The 21797-nt window shown below is 39.7% G+C and overlaps 1 protein-coding gene across 1 annotated transcript in view; it reads right to left on the bottom strand.

The window, feature by feature from the left end:
- Nucleotides 1–540: 540 nt before the first annotated feature.
- Nucleotides 541–21797, bottom strand: part of LOC129717026 (leishmanolysin-like peptidase) — a 67116-nt gene continuing 45859 nt past the window's right edge. The window contains exons 2-8 of the mRNA XM_055666872.1: nt 3358–3489; nt 3102–3296; nt 2587–2972; nt 2305–2530; nt 2053–2240; nt 1640–1932; nt 541–1576 (exon numbers count right to left, since the gene is read on the bottom strand). Coding sequence (XP_055522847.1) covers nt 1107–1576; nt 1640–1932; nt 2053–2240; nt 2305–2530; nt 2587–2972; nt 3102–3296; nt 3358–3489 — 1890 coding nt within the window. The 3' untranslated portion in view covers nt 541–1106. The remainder of the gene's footprint in view (nt 1577–1639; nt 1933–2052; nt 2241–2304; nt 2531–2586; nt 2973–3101; nt 3297–3357; nt 3490–21797) is intronic.

The raw sequence follows: 21797 nt of genomic DNA, 5'->3' as shown, positions 1-21797 counted from the left end.
CTTAGGGGCCATCCACATACCACGTGGACAGATTTTTAACGATTTTGACCCCCCCCCCCCCTTCCCTCCGTGGACAACTGCCCATATAAATTCTAAAAAAAATATATGGACCGTGGACATAAGCCGGGGGGGCCCTCCAAGCTGTCCACGTGGTATGTGGATGGCCCCTTAAGCGACATATTGTTTAGGGGCCATCCACATTCCACGTGGACAGATTTTTAACGATTTTAGGGATTTGTCTTATGCAAAAGTGTAGCTCTGGTGTAGCTACAACGCAAAAGAAATTCGACGTAAGCTACTTCATAGCTTAGCCCACTCACTGTACCTCATTTATGTACAATCCGTTTTCCTTGAAATCAGCAAATATGCCAATGTCGTCGAAACAATCGACACTATTTATCACTACTTTAATAAGTTAGGCTTTAATAAGTTAAGCTGTTGTAATTCTTCAAATAATTATTACCTTGTGAGAAATTAAGTTTTATTTCGTGCTCAATGAGAATTAAGTTGTTCACTGAAATAAATTAATTCAAGAAAAAGTGTTGATTGCGGAAATCTTTATATTTTCTTTTTCATTCAATGTGACAAACTTTGTTCGGTCATCAAAACTTTGGCAGTTTCACATACGATTTCTACTTCACTAGATTATTTTAAATCAAACTATGACGGCACCATGGTAAGGAACACTCTAGCTTTACGGAACGATAACCGGAGTAGTTATCATCTACCAGCCGATGTTGTTTTAAACAAAAACTTTAATTGAAAAACTTGCTACTTAGTTACTATGTTTCGTGGATCTGACGATTTTCTTTGTTACAAAATTGATACTGTGAGATCTAACTCGCTGTCTGTTCAATTTCGAATAGCTGTCTTTTGCCTACCTTATTATGTACAAGTCTTTAATCGCGTAATTGTGGAATCAAATAATGGTTCAAGCTATTTACATACAATTTACACGCCCCTACACTATCGAAGGCTACATCTAAATTAAAACTACTGTCGTGCGTCCAAAACAGAAAAAAAAACAAAAACACATTATCACATGATGTTAGACTTTCATAAATTAGAATTAAAATAATATACATGTAGACTTATCAGATCAAAAATTAGCTTCGTAATCGTAATAATAGTATCAGACTAACTAGAGCTGCCGAAATCGGGATAAGGAATTCATTTACGGAATGTTTTACACCTACAGCACTGCATTTCAGCTGATGCTTCGGATAGTATGTTGCTAATGGAGCTTCCTCACTAGCTTTACACCGTTCTCCTCGCTGCTCAAATACTGTATTGCACATCTCTTTACAGGATGGACAAATAACAGAACCCTTGTGTAACCACCCACCAGCCATAAGACGCACGTTCAATTCTTGTCCAGCATAGAAGCACTCATACGAATAATTGGCAATAATTATGTGCAACCGTCCATGGTCGCATTTATATCGATAGCAACCCGAGCCCCAATGTTGCCATTCACGTGTTTGCCGGCAAGATCTTTCTTCCCACATGTGTTCACTATGGTCGAAGCATTTAGACTCTGGTCCGTACGATTCCAGAGCGAAGTTTTTCTCTGGTTCTAAAATACAAACAGTTTGAATGAAAAAATGCTTTGAGTTTAACTAGGTACGCTGAGAATTACTTGGATTGTTATCTTCGAATTGACATTGTGAGCCCCGCACAACAATATTCCGACTTCTCCATGTGAATTCCTGTATATATGGACAATGGTCCGCTAGAGAAACCGATCCCCCGTAATACGCTTCATCACCTGTTGGTACATGTGCTAGAGAGTCGAAGTTCTGATACTGTCGAGGTAACGGACTGTCATGCCGAATCAGATTGCACAGCGCTACGGAGCTTCTGTCGTCCGTGCACTCTGTCTGGAGAGGGTCTCGTTTCACCTTTGCACAGAACGGATGGATAGAACGTCTCCTGAAATTACGAAATAAGCAAATTTAAAACACTATTACGCGTGTATAAATCACGGATCACCAAGGGTATAGAACAAACAAACATTATACTACAATATTACTCACTGCAACACAACATTACCTGACATTGTTCGAGGTTATCCAATCTTTACAACTTTTCATTGCAAAATTGCATCCTAACCCTCGACCCCAGGTTAATGGAGAAGCCATACTGTAATTAGCTCTATACCATCCCGAATCTTCCATCAGTGCCAGAGTGATTCGCGAGAAAGCTGAACTTTGCGTATGTGTGCCTGTCATTGCTTCATTCTGTAATAAAAATGCGCTTTGTGGATGAAAAAGATCTTCAAGCTTGTTTGCATCGAGACTTTACCTCCAGTACACGTTTCTCCCAGTGTGTCAGTGCAGTACCTTCGCCTCCCTGGTCTTCCAATTCAGCTCCTTCCAATTTCTGGCAACTAAAATGATCTCTAATCTCCTTTGCCACCCTTGGAGTGATCATCATATCAACTGTCCTATTGATATACCCGCCACGTACTGCCCAATCGTTTCTCGTTACCTTCTTGATGGTCTGTTCGCTCCATTGGTGTATTTGTAATCTGAAAACAATAAACTTTCTTAATCTATAACAGATAACGTGTTTCATGAATCTAACTTTTCATTAAGGTACGGTTTTCCAGTGTCCGGTTTTCGTGGAGTTCGAGGATTTCCTTCGTCGTCTCGGAAAAAGGCATACAAGCTTACCGAGAACCCGAGTGCATGGAGAATTTCATGCTTCACAGTGGAGAGTAAAGTTTGCAGCTCTTGTGGTTTAGTGTTAATGCTCTCCGGGCACAGATTCGCATGACCCGCGATAGGCCGGTCTAGTGCCGCTTCTTGCTGGCAATGAGCGGCATACGCTACCGTCAATCCTTTGTGGCAACGTTCAGATTGCCGTGCGGAAACGTAGAACACAAAATCGGCATTTGAAATCCCCGATCCTGCGATTGTACTGGCATCTTCTCGACAGTCTTGTCCAGTAGAATTGCAAACACGACACACCTAAAATGGAGTAAACTTGTTGTGTTGTAGAATGATGACCGATTGCGCTTGGTTCGAATAGAATTCTTCAAGCCAATGACTGTACACGAACACAAATAATTTGGGAAATCTTTATAGGAAGTAACATACGTCTAAGTGGTCTTCCGGAACCTGCACCTCTCCGCAAAGTGTCACGGGTTTGCAGGAATCGATACAATAAGTGAGAGAATTTTTCACAAACACCTGGCTACTTTCACACTTTCGATTGAGTCTTATAACCTCCTTCGTTTGTCGCACCATCAGAGCTTGCTCCCAAAACCGGACGGCTTCCGGTAGTATTGTGTCCTGCAATAACGTGTACGAATATGTTACAAAATGACACTTGTTGTTATTACTTTTTGCTTACGTTAATGAGGGCGAATTTGTCGGAGTCTAGCCGGTACACAGACTCATCGTAAACTAACAATATTCGAAGCGGCTGATCGATGCTCCGTTTTCGTATTACGTGAATAGGCTCCAGTTGTACTCCATGTATTACCTGAAAGAAAACGAGGACATATTAAATAAAATTGCTAATGTAAGAAGATGATACATGTTTGACGTAGGATTATTATGGCTGGTAAAAAAAACTAGTTTCATAGAAACGTAGTTTTGAATCTTCCATTTTTTTTATTTGAACGGGATCAAAATTTATGCTTTGTCACCTCAACCCATATTGTACCTGCAGTTGAATAAAACAAATTCGTACTCATCATACGTTCTAACAATAAATCAAAAAAATAATTTGGGAAAGAAGTTGGATTCTACTTTCCAATCAAACTTTACGTTCAGGACATCAAATTGATATAAGCTAGGGGGAGCAATTATTGTGTGGATTGATTCAAGGCGAATGACCAACTTGTGGTTAAACCTTCGTCAAAAGAAATAAGTAAATTAATTAATCAAATGAGTCTGGATTGATCATTTACATGAAGCAACTATGATTCGAACTAATTGATATAAAGGCTATTCCAATGGGGCTGCGCTTCTAGACATTGAAAAAGCATTAAAATTTGTTTGGCATAATGGTTTAATAGCTATACCAAGTCTTTAAAAAAAAATTTGCTACCAGCCATGAGATGATAAATCTGATAGATTGCCTGTTAGATCTATTTTACCTCAAAAAAGTATTTTGGGCCAACTCTTATATATTATTTTCACTTCTGATCTTCCTCATTTACCACTAGGATCTCTGTTTTGTGACGATACAAGCCTCCTTCAAGGTTTAGCACGATCGAACTACATAGGCTTAATTATTGGCTTAATTATTGGAAAATCGTTGCAATCCTGAATTAAAACGATTAGGTTTTATAATCATATCATCATTTTAATCCATTTTCTTGCTCCGGTTCAGTTTCATAGTTTTTTGGGCTCGAAAGTTAAATCTTATCGAAGTACTGTCAAGGTACCTCTTAAACCAAAAACGTTCTGAAACCATGTTTCATGTTTAGTTCAAAAAAAAAAAAAAAAAAAACAATATATTCGAGAGTGTCAATAAAAAAAAGCCTGCAAAAATCAATTACGTACTTCCAGTACTGCTGGAACCTGACTTGTTGATGTTTACTTTGTCAATTGCTATTGTTGCTATACTAGCGTTAATAAGTTGGCGGCTGTGGTCAAATTACATCACGCAACTCGTCAGTTATAAAAATCGCAAGCGTCGGAGACTGTCTGTACTGTATACAGCGATGGACACGCAGCACCGGCAGCTTATCGTTTGTTCCTATCCTCCAACAAACCCAGTGAAAGCTTTCCACTGATGAATTTTTCAAACCTCACCGTAGACTAACAGCTCATCAGACCATAAGCTACCAAGCCGGTCTCATAAATAGCAACGGAATCACACGATGCGAAGTGATTATAGTAGTTATAAACTTATGGTTGCTTTTGTGTGCACCTTAAGACACACCGACTGCAAAAAACATAACCTGGGCAGCATTTTATTGTATTGTAGATGTTAAATTGCATAATACCATTGTGATTCGATGTCGCAAGGGCTGAATCTGGTCTTGGGTCAAGTAAAAGAAGCTCAGTGCACAAGTAAGTTATTCACGTTTTTTGACGGAGGACTGCGTCTAACCGCACTATATCGAGATACATTCCGCGAAAACTAAAACCAAGATGTAACGTCGGAATGAAAGATTTCAGACGGTTATACTGATGTAACCACATGATGGATCACAATAATCAATATGTCGTTGGATTGATAAAATGATGGACAATTTTTGGTTCTTCAATTTTCATTATCACTTTATTGTTAAACAGTGAAAACTGAATAAAAGTTTCAAGGTCGAATTTTCACCAACAATGAACCAACCATATGCGAGCACGCCTGGCACAGACTTCATGAATAGACACCAACTACCTGCTGAGATATCCTGTATAGCAGTGGCAAAAAAAAATTTGACAGAATCTGCCCGTCCCAATAGGTCAACTAATGTTAGCTTCCATGAACCCAGACTATTTTGATGTCTTGAAGGTGAAGCTTTTTCGGAAAGTTCGTAACCACCTCCACTATCAGACAGTATTACGTTCTGCTGTTAATAAATATGTTAATGTTAATAAAACTGATGTCCTGAAGGAAAACATGCTGGCACAGGCAACAGTACTGCACCGAGCATTGTATGAATAGAGCGCTGGTCACTCGTAGTCTATCAGTGCAGTAGAACTCGATATTCATTTGTGTGCAGCCAAGCCAAGTGAAAACTACATTGCCGCTGTTGACGCACAGTGGGGCGTGGAACACAATCGAATTGCCGTTTGAATTGTCTTCTTCTTCTTCTTCTTCTTTTTGTTTCGTATAGCAGCAAATATCAGAATTCAATTCGATTTTTCGGGTGCCGCAAAACACGCTGCGCCAAAGACAATAGCAAACCAAAATGCTCCGTACAGATCTTTGAATAGGTAGTTAAACGAGCTGTACTGATGATTATATTTTACTAGCTAAATGAATTTAGTCCAACATGACAATACATTTCATCTTGCTATTAGATTTTCGACATTAGTATTTGTATTTTTCAATTGAAAATTCTTTTGAATTTGCATTTGCAAGAAAATATTACTTTCCATAACCTTACTTGTAATTGAACAACGCTATGCAAACATTAATTGCTGAGGCTAATGCTGTTCATCACTCTTGCCCAGTTTTTTTTTTTCGAAAATAACAGACATATAACCTTCAAATATGGTATCTTCGTTGTTCTTTGGTATCTTGAAATTGATCAAATTTGTTCTAATTGATTCTGTATACTGATAAAATGTTTAAATTGACCTGAATTGAATGGTAACATGTTCATAAAATTCTATGTCAATTTCCAATTTTCTGTGAATATACATTTTCTACTAAAACTGTAATTCGTTATCTTTATTTTTTCCACGAGCTTGTAACTGCAGGAAAAAAAATGATGTGACATCTTTGCCGCTTTGTGATCGGTGAGTGAGCCAACTTTAACAAGACAAATAGATATAGAAGGAAGAAGTTTAATTTCTACTAAACCGTATTCAATTAAATATTTTATAGAAGATTGCCTTTTCGCGTATTAAAGAAAATTCGCTGTATTAGAATGAAAGGTATTCATCAATGGTCCAGAAACCAAATTTAGGGGATAATTTGGGTCTAGAGCTCTATAGCAATATTTTAGAGAAAAACTTTCTTCTACAAAGTTGTTACATATGATAAAGCGCTTATTGAAAAAATATCAAAAATTAGGGTGACCAAAATTTTCGATGCTATCAAGTATCTAACTTTTTTATTTTTGTAGATAGAAAACCTTGTTCTACAATTTTATAGCTCCAATAATTTTAAGTAACTTTGAACAAAAAGATTTTCTCTAAAACATTGCTATAGAGCTCTAGACCCAAATTTTCCCCTAAATTTGGTTTCTGGACCATTGTGAATGTTAAAGAGAATATTTTTTCTTCTAAGATAGAGTGCTACAAAGAATATAATCAAAATACAGACCCCGTTCGATTTTGGCAACACGCTAGAATATTTTCTGTTGCCAAAATCGAACCATGCCAAAAATGAACGGTTCTTTTTTCATGACTTTTTTGACTTTTTAAGTGGTCAAAGACGACCTTAACAGTAGAAATGGCCACCAATGAACTAGTATTAGTTCCAAGTCGTTAAAGGTGCCGCTTGATGAATATGGGCTGACGACCTAGATACTTGATATTACCACCCGAACCAAAATACCTTCCTTTTGGGAGATGTTGAGTTTTAATTGGTTAAAATAAATCAAGCAAACTACAAAAGTAAAACGAGCTCAAATCAAACATAGCTTCAAAATAAAAATATAAAATTATTATAGTCCTACGTCAACTATGCGGTCGTGTCTTGGATACCACCCTCCTACTATTTTTTTGCTCGTGGATCTGCAATGGTTTGCCTGATCTTGGGAAACCATATGAAGGAACATTATTATTAGCATACCAAAAACCTGAAATTCGGGCAATGCTTCACATTACTTGAACCACAAATCGGTGCAATCCCCTGAACGACACACTTAAACTCATCGTAGGGTATCAATCTGAAAACTAATAAACCAGAATCACATAATTGCAAAGGTACTAGGGGATGAGCAAGTAGAACGGACAGGGTGCGAAGCCGTTGTTTATTTGAATATACTATATATACCAACAGATTCTGAAAAGTGTTAATATGTATTTATATTTTGATATTATGTATTTTGTTTACTCGAGTGGTCCGACAATTGACTTCTGAAATATGATGTCGTTAAATTCGGTAAATGAGAATGATGAGATGAATATTGGAACATATACCATATACAGACTTTGCTAAAGTGAGTCATAGATTTTGCGATATATATAAAAGTAATTAGGTGAAATTGGATAAAAAACATATTGACGTCTTATGTAACCCATTCAAAAATAGTTTGAAAAATAACAGTAGAAGTTCAATAGTTCAGTAGAAGCTTAAGCTTTTGACGTATGACTGTGGCTAAATGTGAAGGGTAAAATTAAAGTTTCTCTGGTATCTCATAAAAAATTTCCACACAAACTTCGACCCGAGTGCATCGAAACGTGTTGAATCGGAAAACTCCAAACCAGATAATTTACTGTTCATTAGCAACAACAGCAGCAACACCACCTTGGTTGCCTTTAGAGACAAGATTCAAGGCGTTTCTGTATGATTATGACAATGACAGAAACATTTCATACAATGCACACAACTGTACATATATTGTGCAGTAATTGTCTCGAAATCTAATTACCCCACGTACTGACATTGCCACCATGTGCATCACTTGTGTATTCTTCCCAATTTACCATTATCGAAATCATTTTCGTTTGGTAAGGTACACACAGCCCCATAGATTGGCCTCGAACTTGACCACCGCCAGCAGCAACCGCGCTGTATAATTGCTGGACCATTGCTGACGACTATCTAAAGCGGGCACCATAGCGTATAATTGCAATCGTATCAGATTCGCTTGCGTCACGCGACCGGAGAAAAGAGAGATCATAATAAAACGCTTCGGCAAATAGCGGCCGCGATCAACTCGTTACTATAACGCGACTGACTAGTATCCACATGTTGTACGCAACGTTTAATTATTTCCTATTCGTCTAGTGCGGTTATAATTTTCACCGCTAACATTCACTGGCATTGGAAAATGCGGAAGTGAAGGCTCGTGGTTGCAGTACGGTTATCGATTAGGGTGCTAGCAATAATTCATCTTCTGGAAATGCAATTGCTTTATTTATTCGTGTGATTGAAAACTTCGACACACCGAATCTCATGGAAACGTTTGTTAGTTCAAGAATCGCCGATCACCGAAAAAGTTGTCAATACTCATTTGAATTTTCTAATTAAATCGTTTCTTCAATTTCGTGCTACCGTAAGAGCGATTATAACTACATTTATTGGTCCAGACACTAAAACTCATTGCTCTTAAAAAAGAATTTACGCGTCGACCGGTGTAAAGCGGGTATTACACGAAGCAAATATTTGCTATTTTTGGTACGGATTTTATTTTGCGCAAATAAAACTCGTACCAAAAATAGCAAATGTTTGCTTCGTCTAATACCTGCTTAAGAGCAATAAGTTTTATTGGTCCAATAAATGTTGTTTCTCTTTTATTTTTCCATAGCTTGATTGATTTATGCCAATTAGTTTCTTGCGGTATGGTAACCCAATGATATTTTTTACATTCTTTGCATTGCACATTTACATTCTTTGCGTTGCACATATGAGCAGCGATGACAACTTTTTTGAAAAAACTCTAAGAATTGAAAATAAAAAATTGGAGAAAACTGGATATCTGAATTTGAAACTTTCACAGAAATTTGTTTGATTTTCGGTTCAAAAATGTTGTACTGTATTATGAAAACAAAAAGAGTTATAAAGCAATTTTTTAATGATGGGATGTCGTATTCAAAATATTGAAGATGTGAGTGGAGCTCGTTTTAAATCGAATAACCGGGCATGAATGCACTAAGTACTGTGAAGATCATACATGTACCTAAGGGAAATGAATTCAATAGAAAACTGTATAGAACTGGGACAGTTTTGAAAACCGGTAATATTCAATCTTTAGATGTTTCGCTGGAGTTCCTCAAAAAATTGGAGATATCTAGCAAAAAGTGGAAGCAACGCTGCTCATGAGTAAATATACTTCAATCTTGATCAAAAGTGGAAAAACTCAAGGAATGTTAAGATTGTTTTGAGGTGTTTGATTTTGAATTCAATGATTTTGAGATGTGATGTTTACTTGGTCATTCGATAGTTTGTCAACATCCAAAAGTAGTGTTAACGGTTGTGACGAGAGGTTTGAACCGGCAAACCGGCACGGTGCTTCCACAGACCGTTATCATGAAAAATGAAAATTATGGATCTGAGTGCACCATTCGATTCTTCATAACGTCCTGAATCTCTGGTCAAAACTTCAAAGTCGTTGTACCGTTCATTTTTGAGTAATGCACTTTTGAAGGTCGTAAAGTACAGAAAAGTTATATAAAAACGACGAAATACTTATTGTAAAGCACGTTTTTCAACCACCATTTCATGAAATAATTTACTGTTCATTAGCACCAGATTGCTTTCTTCAGCAAAGTTGTGGAAAAATTTTAAAAAAAAAATACTGAGTACTGCGATCTCCTATCCTCCTCCTAAGTTAAATCCTATTGAGCGCTAGGGGCTACACCTTTATTTTCATGAAAACCATTTCGATAATATTACACGATATTGATTGATATATTTTGATATTTATCGTTTATCTGTCAATTGACATCCTTCCAACGATAATTTAACGTCAATGAGCTATTATATAGATAAAGGGGTGCCAAAACAAGCAACGATGAATACTTTGTAAATTGAATATTGTAAATATTTCGCAATATATCAATAGTTTCTTGCCCCTAGAATTTTTCATGAAGACTTTTTTCGAGTGCAACCGTAGTTCGCCTCCTCGTGGTGCACTTTGGATAACGCTCAACGAACTACAAAACCGAGCGTCTGTTCTCCATGTTAGGGGCGGCTCAAACAGCGTCTGACTCGGAGCGAGCGGCTGAATAAGGAATGCGGATCTCGCACGATACATTTAAGATGGCAGCCCCATCGCGGGATAGGGACCTTAACTTAACAGCCTACTGTATTCGATAATAAAAAGTTACAGAAAACGAAAAAAAAATTTGAATTGGATTTTCGGCAACGACCTTTAGCATGAAAACACGGACACGAATCGGCACATAAGGTCACCTGGGTTTCCCGTGATGGCCGAACAGGAAACCCAATTAACTACATCTGCATCAGTCGAAAAAAGAAACGGAGCCTTTGGGATGTCCGCAACAAACGCAGCGCCGATATTGCATCCGACCATCATCTTGTCAACGCCGAGATACGCCAACGCGTCGCTCGTGTCCAGCGGAGAGAAGAGAAAGTTGGATGTCGGTACGACGTCCGCCGGCTGGAGAATGCCGAAGTGAAAAGGGCCTTCGCCGAACAACTTGAAGCCCGAGCCTCGGAGCTGCCAATCGGTAGAACGATCGAAGAACAATGGTCGAACATCAAGAATGCCTTCATCACGCCAAGTGACGATACGGTTGGCAAATTGCGTAGCGGACGAAGGGAATGGATATCGGATGAAACCCGGAGGATGATCGACGAGTGGAAAGCGGCGAAAGCCAACATTGTGCGGGCACGAACCAGAGCCACCAACAATACGCTGGTCTGGAAAAGGCTGTCAAACGATCTTGTAGACGGGACAAGAGAGCCTGAGACAATTCCCTGCCTGAAGAGGGAGAAAGGGCCGCCGTCCATGGAGATCTCCGCTTATTGTATAGCATTTCTCGCCGCCTTAGTGGTGTTAGGACGAATGCCAGAATACCGCTGAACGACAGAGCTGGTCAGTTACTAACTGACAGAACCGACCAGCTTAAGCTGGACGGATCACTTTGAGCAACTCTTCCGAGTATTCCGAGTGCCTTATCAAGAGAACCCGGAGCGTGTAGCTTCCGCGGTTCGACGTATTAACCACGTCAACTCTGAGGCTCCAACATTAGCTGAAATTAAAGCGGCAATCTAAAGCATGAAGTCCAACAGAGCGCCAGGAATTGACTGCATTTCAGCCGAGATGCTCAAAGCTGACCCAAACCTGTCAGTACAGATGATGCATTAGCTATTCGGCAATATATGGGAAACCGCAACTTTCCCGGTGCACTGGATGCAAGGCATTTTAGTAAAAGTTCCTAAAAAAGGGGATCTAACGGAATGAGGAAACTGACGCGGCATCACACTGCTGTGTATAACTCTAGAAGTACTTTGCAAGGTTATCCTGAATAGGATCCAGGAGAAAATTGACGCTACTCTCCGTCGGCAGCAAGCTGGGTTCCGTGCTGGCCGATCATGCGTTGAACACATCACAACGCTCCGTATTATATTTGAGCAAGTCGACGAATTCCAGGAATTCCTCTTGCTGGTTTTTGTGGACTTCGAGAAGGCCTTCGACCGCCTCAACCGCGGAAACATCTGGAACGCACTCAGGCGTAGAGGCGTCCCATAAAAACTGGTGCAGCTCATCGAAGCACAGTACGAGGCGTTTTCGTGTAGCTTGATGACCTCTGCAATAGCTCCAAGGAAGCAGGTCTCACAGAGAATGTCACCAAAACTAAATCGATGAGTACAAACGCTAACATTTCCTCCATCTTCATAGTAGCGGGAGAACAGGTTGAGGAGGTCGAAAACTTCCAATATCTTGGTAGCCAAACTGCGCTGGATGGCGGGAGCAAGAAAGATGATGCAATGCGCATACGGAAGGCTCGGGGTGCCTTTGCAGGTTTGCGTAACATTTGGCGCTAAAACCAGATCACCCTGCATACGAAAATCCGTATCTTCAACTCTAACGTGAAATCCGTACTGCTGTACGCCTGTGAAACGTGGTGCGTCTTGGCGGATGTAACGCAAAAACTGCAGGTTTTCGTAAATTGTTGCCGGCGTTGTATTATTCGTGCCTAGTGACTTCACAACTGGATATCCAATTCGGAACTCCACTGTCGATGTCGCCAACGGCCGATAACAACAGAGATACGAGACCGAAAGTGGGGATGGATCGGCCACACATTGAGGAAAGGAGCGGGCGAAATCTGCAAGGAACCTCTCGACTGGAACCCATAGGGACATCGCAGGAGAGGCAGACCTAGGGGCTCATGGCGGCGGAGCGTGGCCAGCGACATCCAGGCTGTTGACGAGAATCTGTCATGGCAACAAGTGAAAGCCATGGCACACGATCGTCGACAATGGAGAAATCTAACTTCATCGCTTTGTGCCTCCCTACCGGCGGCCATGGACACATAAGTAAAAGTAAGTACTTTTTTCGAGAATACGAGACTTTTGAACTCTACTTCTAAGCAAAATTTGAAAAGTTGACTCTCTTGTCGACCTAATCGTCCGTGTGTTTCCTGTAGACTTCAAAAGTACCGAACTGTTTGCTGGAACGTTTGTACACATGGATTGTCTATTATGAGGAATGTTTTTGTAATCTTATCATGTTTTGTCGTTTTTAGTTACGTTAACATGCGATGTCAAAACACGTCACAATTCTTTCGGATCGATTTTGTCCGTGGTAATAAAATGATGATTACATTTTAGATATACACAATACACTGAGGCTGTAATGAATGCAGACGTTTGACTTGCCGAAATTTTAAAAAATCTAACCTTTGAAACCTTAAATAATTGAGTTGAACTGTAAAGACACGAGAATTATTTTTAGAAACATTCAATTACTATGACAAGTGCAGCATTCCTGGTAGAAATAGATCCAATGAAGTTTAAAAGAATGCACAGTAAAATTGTTCTACATTGTGTAAAACAAACGTTACTGGTAAAAATTATTATTCGCTAGGTTTCTCAGCAGGCGGAAGGCATCAGATTTTTTTCTGAATGATAAGTAGAATTCCAGTGAATTGCTCCATTCCGTCGTACTGCTTAATATTATTTCAATTCTCGCCAAAACCATATTCTCCTGATACTCAATATCGTTTGCTTTGCACAACATTGTTCACTGCTTTCCCGTAATGGAACCACAAAGTTTTTTTTTTGTGGAATAGTCTTAGTCCTGTTTTGATTATTCAACGTCTTTCGAATGAAAGAATCTGTCGTTGAGCTTAGAAATTGCGAATCGCCATCATAAAGTATGGAATAATGAATAGAAAAAGCACGACAATCGTTTTTAGTCTGGTAAGATCAACAGATTGAAGTTTATTCAATCGGTTTTGATACAGTATGGAATTTAGTCAGCAACAATCTTGAATCAGATAGTTTTAGTTCTCCAAGCGTAGAAATTAATTTAGTGCGCAAATATTACTTTTATGAATAGTGGCGACAGTGATGACTAAAATTTTCATAACTCTTCGGAAATATATTAGATTAGTTGGGAGAATGATGTTCTTCAAGACTTGGAATTTCATCATGTGTTACGTTTCATAAAAAAATTTCAGGGCAGTAATATTTGATAGTTCGTTCTAATTTACAGTTAAATTATGGACTGAGTTTATTATTTATGCCACGTTATGACACTTTTAGCTTATTCTAATGACTAAAGGTTTGGATAATGTTTTGCTACCATTGACACACTTCCAATCAGCGCAGCGACATTCCACTTGTAAGCGCGTATGCAAATGCATCTGCATCAATATGCTATCGACAACAAGCTATCCACCGGAATGACATAATCGAAGATTGGTTGACAAGCTGAAACACGGCGTTTAAGATCATCAACAGTTGGCCGGCTCCAGTAATGCAGTCCATCTTCGTCACCAAGCTCACGTATCGCCACAAGGAAAGGCTCAACAAGCGGTGATTATCATGGGCTACAAATACAAACAAAATATCCGCGGGCCTGTCGCATGTCAGTGCCGATGTCATCCTCTAGCAGTCAGTGCCACAATTTGCTTCCATTTTTTCCTCACTTTCAGTTTCCTTCGCTGAGCAGCTGTTTGTGTTTCGCTTTAGGATTGCATAATTAATTGCTGTCTCATTTTCGAATTAGTATCACTTAGAGCATCCTCGTGATTCAAACGATTGTCAGCTATTGACACTAGACAATTGAGAAAACAGTGTATTAGGCAATAAGTGTATAATCCTTCTTTTATGTGCACGATTTATATGCAATATGATTTTATTTTTCAATTTTATTTGAAACAAAACCGGTGTGTCTTACATGTTCAAAGGGGCTCACGATTAGGCCCATCATAAAAATGTGTGACTCATGGTATAATAGGAGCAATTTCATAAAATGTTTATAATCGTCTTCTGCACTTATCGTCTTCTGCACTTTGAACTTTAGCTGTGCGAAGCAGCCCTGAAAGTTTACAATAGAAGTTGACAACTGTTAAACAAGAAACAAGCTCGCGCCTGCCATGATAAAACCGAATAAAAATATGATTTCTATCTAATAGTATTTACTTATGAAGTTATGTTGCTACCGTTTGGAATAAAAATTACTTTCCCCCCTTACAGAATATATCTTCATAAGGTTGCTTTAAATTTCCAGTAAATCCAAACACAAGAAAAAACACGTATTGCACTTCTTTCAGTGCGCACACGTCAATACCGCTTGTCTCGTCTCAAACGGTCCAATGGCAACAAAACCCTCATTCAGTAGAAATTGAAAGCCTGACCTCGCGCATACCACCAAATTATGATTCCTTTCTGCTTTTTGGCCTGCAGCGGCTGAAATAGAAAACGAGGTAAAGCCACAGCTCTTTCTTTCTACTCGACTACTTGGCTGCGTTTGAACATAAATTCGATCTCTTCGGCTGTGGCCTACGGTTTTGAGTAACACGATCTCTAGATAAAATTTAATAAAACATTTAATATTACAGGTCGAACTCGATTATCCGGAGACTCGATTATCCAAAATTTTAGGCTCGATTGTCCGGAATTTTATTTTCTTGTTGTTCGTTTTTAATTTTTTCCGATTTTTTTCATTTACCATCCCTTCTGGCATATTTGTTACCATGTCACTTCCGGCATGTTGGGGACATGTTCGAATTAAGTGAAATTAATCAATGTCCAACTTATTTTTTTGCTTCTCAAGATTCTACCCCTTTTCGTCTCAGAAATAATTTCTGGTTACGCCACTGCGTCATACAAGTAAAAAAAAGGAAATATTTATCTTATATTCGTTAATCGCAAATTTCAATATTTTTTCTGTGATTCGATTATCCGGAAGGCTCGATTATCCGCAATGAAATTTTTTTTTTATGTTCCGGATAATCGAGTCCGACCTGTACTAGAATATTGTATTACGAATCGACCTCTTCCGAGTCGACGGAAAATTATCAGATATATCATATAAGACATTTAGAACTGATAATAGTAACTTAAAAAATGCCTTACATACGAGATGACTATTAGGATTATCGCTACATACATCGAAAGTTATTCATTATATCAACAACTGGGGCTTCAAATGGTGAGTTGATAACCTGGAAGGAGCAACAAGCATCAAGTTCCAATCTCACACCTCCAAGAGTCATATAATTACACTAGACTTGCTCTTTCAAACATGGAAAAATCTGGTTGGAGTTGCCCGGGCAATGTTGTCATCCGACAATAGCTAAAAGAGAAGGTGCGACGCGATCGTTGGCGCGTAAACCATACACCGGCGGTAGAGGAAATGCTTCTCCAACCCGAGCGTCTGTTCACCAAGATGGTGCGGCTCAAAACAGCGTCTGATCTTCATGTTAGGAGCGGCTGATCAACGTCCTGGTGTCAGAGTGGGACTCTAAACAGAGCTGACACGATGGTCCCCTGGCAAGACAGAGGGTTGGGGAAGGCCCAACGAGCCGCCCGGAGAACAATATGTTACAAACAACGTAAGAGATAATACGGAACGAATCAATCGGCATGGACCTAGGTAACGAAATAAGGACTACGATTGGAAACATGGGACATGGAACTGCAAATTGCTCTGCTTTCCAGGATGCGACAGAATTTTCTACGACGAGCTACATCCTCGCAACTTTGAACTCGTAGCGCTGCAGAAACTTTATTGGACAGGAGTGGTGGCACCACCCGGTGTCTGGGTAAGATGTGCCAATGCGTGATTCTCCAACTACAGTATTATCAACGTGCATTGCCCACATGACGGAAGACCCGATGACGATAAGGAAGCGTTCTACGCGCAGCTGGAGCAGGTCCACGATAGCTTCTCGCGACGGGACATGAAAATCGTCATTGGGGACATGAATGCTAAGGTAGGACGGGAGGCAATGTACAGATCGGTAATAGTATCGGTAGATAGTCAAATCCACCTGGAGATCACCCGACCAACAGACAGAGAATAAAATCGACTACGTTCTAATCGACGGCAGGTTCTTCTCCGACATTTTGAACGTTCGCACTTACCGCAATACGAATATAGATTCGGACCCCTACCTAGTAGCTTCGTGCATGCGCTCAAAACTATAGACAGTGTATAACACCAGCCGAAGTCGAACTCCGCGACCCAATTTTGAGCAACTGCGGGACGCCGGGGTTGCACAGGAATACGCGCAGCAGTTGGAGGCAACGTTACCCACGGAAGAGCAGCTTGGCGCAGCTACTCTTGAAGATGGCTGGAGAAGCATCCGATCCGCCATAGGTAGCACTGCTGTGGCGCTACTAGGTACCAGAGCACAGTGGTTTAAAACGCGAAAAACGTGATCGTCAGCCTTTTGAGTATAAAAATGCCATTTAAATACTACAGTGTATTCGACAAAGTTTTTGTAGATCTTAAGGGGCATCTTTTGATGCAAATGAATTTTTGATTAATTCACCTAAAAGTGAGATAAAAATTTTATTTTTTCATTCACGTATCAAATCAAAACGAAGTCTTCAGCAAAGTTGTAGACAATCTAATGTAGAAAAACTTTGCTGAAGACATTTTGGTTCTATCTCTTGAAAATCGACCACATACAGGTAGTTTTATATACAGACATCCTTAAAGTTTCTTAAAATCGAAAAATACCAAATAACTTTTTCTAAAGTGATTTTAGAGGCCTACTATGTTCTAGATATTTTTTCATATTTAAAAAATACATCATTCTGCCGAACATACCTTGGGAAAATTTTCAACTTTTTCATAAGGTTTAGGATATTTTAGATAAAAAAATGCACTTTTTCAAAATAAAATTTATCGAAAAGCTGCAAAAAGGTGCAAAAACAACAGTCTTCACTCGGAAGACGGGGATTAGTACTAGCTTCCCCAGGTGGTTTCAATAGTTTCTTGTAGTCTCTTAAAGATTTGGGCGTGGGTGAAAAATTAGTTTTTTTTAATTTTTCGGCGTTTTTTCATGTTTTTTTCTCAAAAGATGTACAAAATCGAAACGATTTTTGATTTTTCATTAAAAAGTACAAATAGCATTTATATTTACGGCACCGTGCATTATTTGGAAAACATACAATATAAAAAAAATGGATTTTTTCCGAAAATAATTGTTATGTCACTAGTGTATGCAAATGCCAAGGTTTTTTTTTTTAACAAAATTAGCAACATTCTTTGACGTTTTTCCAATGCTTGCATTCTGAAAAGGAAATGTCTGCTCAGAAACATATACCCTTATTTATTTTTTTAATTTGGACATACGGAGGTATTTTGGTATGGATTAGGTACTTCCATATGGACAAAATTAAAAAAAAATAAGGGTATCTATCTCTGAGCTGACATTTTCTTTTAAGAATTCAAGCATTGGAAAAACGTCAAAAAATGTTGCTAATTTTGTTAAAAAAAACCTTGGCATTTGCATACACTAGTGACATAACAATTATTTTCGGAAAAAATCAATTTTTTCTATTTTGTATGTTTTCCATATAATGCACGGTGCCGTATATATAAATGCTATTCGTACTTTTTAACGAAAAATCAAAAATCGTTTCGATTTTGTACATCTTTTAAGAAAAAAAATGAAAAAACGCCGAAAAACAAAAACAAACTAGTTTTTTTACCCACGCCCAAGTCTTTAAGAGACTGCAAGAACCTAGTAAAACCACCTGGGGAAGCTAGTACTAATCCCCGTCTTCCGAGTGAAGACTGTTGTTTTTGCAGCTTTTTGCAGCTTTTCGAGAAATTTTATTTTGAAAAAATGCATTTTTTTATCTAAAATGTCCTAAACCCTATGAAAAAGTTGAAAATTTTTCCAAGGTATGTTCGGCAGAATGATGTATTTTTTAAATATGAAAAAATGTCTAGAACATAGCAGGCCTCTAAAATCACTTCAGAAAAAGTTATTTGGTATTTTTCGATTCTTAGAAGCTTTAATGATGTCTGTGTATAAAACTACCTGTATGTGATCGATTTTCAAGAGATAGAACCAAAGTGTCTTCAGCAAAGTTTTTCTACAAGAAATTGTCTACAACTTTGTTGAAGACTTCGTTTTGATTTGATATGTAGAAGAAAAAATAAAATTTTTATCTCACTTTCAGGTGAATTAATCAAAAATTTATTTACATCAAAAGATGCCCCTTAAGATCTACAAAAACTTTGTCGAATACACTGTAGCATTTAAATGGCATTTTTATACTCAAAAGGCAGACGATCACGTTTTTCGCGTTTTAAACCACTGTGCAGAGCTCCGAATCATAGAAATGACTGGTTTGACGGCGAATGCAAAAGTTAGTCGGGGAGTAGAAGGCAGCACAGGCGAGAATGCTGCTCACACGAAACCAAACGTGGAACGATATTGACAGGCACGGAACAATCAAAACTCAGTTCTCCGAAAGAAGAAGCGCCAGCGTAGTGAAGGAAGAGCTGTACCAAGCTAACGACACTCGGAAGTTCTACGAGAAGCTGAACAGCTCCCGAAAGGCTACGCGCCGTGAACAGGAGCTTGGACTGCCATCTCCTTACGGACGAGTGTGATGTGATCGAAAGGTGGAAGCAGCACTTCGATGAGCATCTGAAAGGCGATGCAGAAGAGCGCGAAGGCGGTATGGAAACTAATCTTGGTGCATGAGCAGAAGACAACAGGATACCAGCCCCCCATTTCCTGGAGGTGATGGAGGAGATTGGCCTGCTGAAAAACAATAAAGCTGCTGGAATTGACCACTTCCCAGCGAGCTGTTGAAATACGATGGAGAAACACTGGTTAGAGCCGTGCACTGGGTCATAGTCAAGATTTATGGGGAAGAACGAGTACCGGAGGAGTGGATGGAACGTATTGTGTGTCTCATCTACAGAAAGGGCGACAAGCTGGAGTGCTGCAATTACCGGGCAATTACTCTGCTGAACGCCGCCTACAAGATACTCTCCCAAATACTCTGTCGTCGACTATCACCATTTGCGAATCAGTTCGTAGGGTACTACCAGGCGGGAATCATGAGTGCCCGCGTCACCACGGATCAGATATTCGCGGTTCGGCAGGTTATGCATGCTGCGAACACAACGTGCCCACACACCACTTCTTCATCGATTTCAAATCGGCATGCGACACAATGGATTGAGACCAGCTATGGCAAATTATACACGAATACGGATTTCTGGACAAACTAACGCGGTTGATCGAAGCGACGATCGATCGAGTGATGTGTGCAGTTCGAGTATCGTACTCTCGAGCCCCTTCGAAACACGAAGAGGTTTAAGGAAAGGTGATGGTCGTGCCTACTGTTTAACATTGCCCTGGATTAACACGAGTGGCACGATATTCCAAAAGTCGGTTCGACTGTTTGGCTTCGCCGACGATATCGCCATTGTGGTTCGGACCTTTGTGAAGATGGCGGATACGTACAGCGGAGCAAAGGTCGAAGCTCAACGGACTGGTCACAATGCATCGAAGACGAAGTACATGAAACGAAGGAACGAGAAGACAGTGCTAATGTCCCACCTCTAGTTCAAGTTGGTGGTGATTAAATCGAGGTGGACGATGAGTTTGTGTACCTGGGCTCACTGGTAACTGCCGACAACGATACCAGCAGAGAAATTCATCGGCGCATTATGGCAAGAAATCGTGCATGCTTTGGTCTCCGGAGGACGCTCCGATCGAGTAGAATTCGTCGCCGCACAAGGCTAACCATCTACAAGACGCTAATCAGACCGGTAGTTCTCTACGGGCATGAGACATAAACTATGCTTGTGGAGAACCAATGGCCATTGCGGTCTTCGAGCGGAAAGTGTTACGTACCATCTTCGGTGGACTGCAGATGGAGAACGAAACGTGGAAAAGACAAATAAACCACGAACTGCAGGAGCTGCTTGGGAAGCCATCTATCGTCCAAACCGCTAAGATTGGCAGGTTGCGGTGGGCTGGGCATGTCGTAATGAAATCGGACGACAGCCCGGTAAAGATGGTTCTTGAAATCAATCCGCCAGGTGACGAGACGGAGAGGTGCACAGCGGGCAAGGTGGATCGATTAGGTGAAAGACGACCTACGGACCCCATCGCAGACTGCAGATCTGGCGAACTGCAGCCATGAACCGAGTGAAATGAAGACGGCTCTTACGTACTGCAAAAGCCACACCACGGCTTGGGACTGGTTGGTAAAGTAAGTAATATCAACAGCTGATTAAAGCTGTTACATTAATTTTGCTTAAAAAATCCTTCTATGTGGACAGATTATACCCCCACCCTCTCTGTGGACAATCGCCCATATAAAATCTAAAAATTTTTTTTTACCGTGGACATTTCAAATCCTCTAATCACTTGCCAAATACGTCACACCGATCAATTGAACAGTCACGCAAGTTTTGATCAAATTAAACCCTCTTTCCCCCCATCGTCTGTGCGAGCGTATTTTTTCCGATTTCAAGCAATGTTTCCCAGTTTTTCGAGGGAAAAACATTGAACAATATGAAAACATTTTTCAAAAACATCTGGCATCTCTGACAACAAGAGACATGTGGATTGACAGCGATGCTGGCTCCTAACGAAGCAAAGCAAATAAGATAAAGTTATCAAAGAAGAGGTTTACTCAGATATACCTTTTCGAAAATAAACACCTTTTATCCGTAACATCAAATTGATATTTTACGATTATAAAACAAGAAGCTGTAGAAAGTAAATAATTTTTCATATCCTTTTTTCAAGCATTCTTCATATGACGTCACGCTTTTTCTTACCCCCTCCCCCCCTTTCCCTACGTCAAAATCGCCACTATTTTCTCAGCCCCTTTCCGTCCCCGTCCTATATCCGTTACGTAATTCGTGGATGCCGCCTTAGACGATAAAACGATAAAAGATTGATAAACATAGCCATTGTTACAAAATTAGTAGGTATCTGAAATATTTTTGAGATACCACAAAGCTTAAAAACAGGCTCTTTTTCCGAATAAAATCATTTATGATACCGACTTGTGTGCAAGAAAATGAT

This window comes from Wyeomyia smithii, chromosome 1, assembly GCF_029784165.1.
Source record: "Wyeomyia smithii strain HCP4-BCI-WySm-NY-G18 chromosome 1, ASM2978416v1, whole genome shotgun sequence".
Classification (NCBI taxonomy): domain Eukaryota; kingdom Metazoa; phylum Arthropoda; class Insecta; order Diptera; family Culicidae; genus Wyeomyia; species Wyeomyia smithii.
The sequence above is the reverse complement of the archived record's forward strand: the minus strand, read 5'-3'. Positions and strand labels throughout refer to the sequence as shown.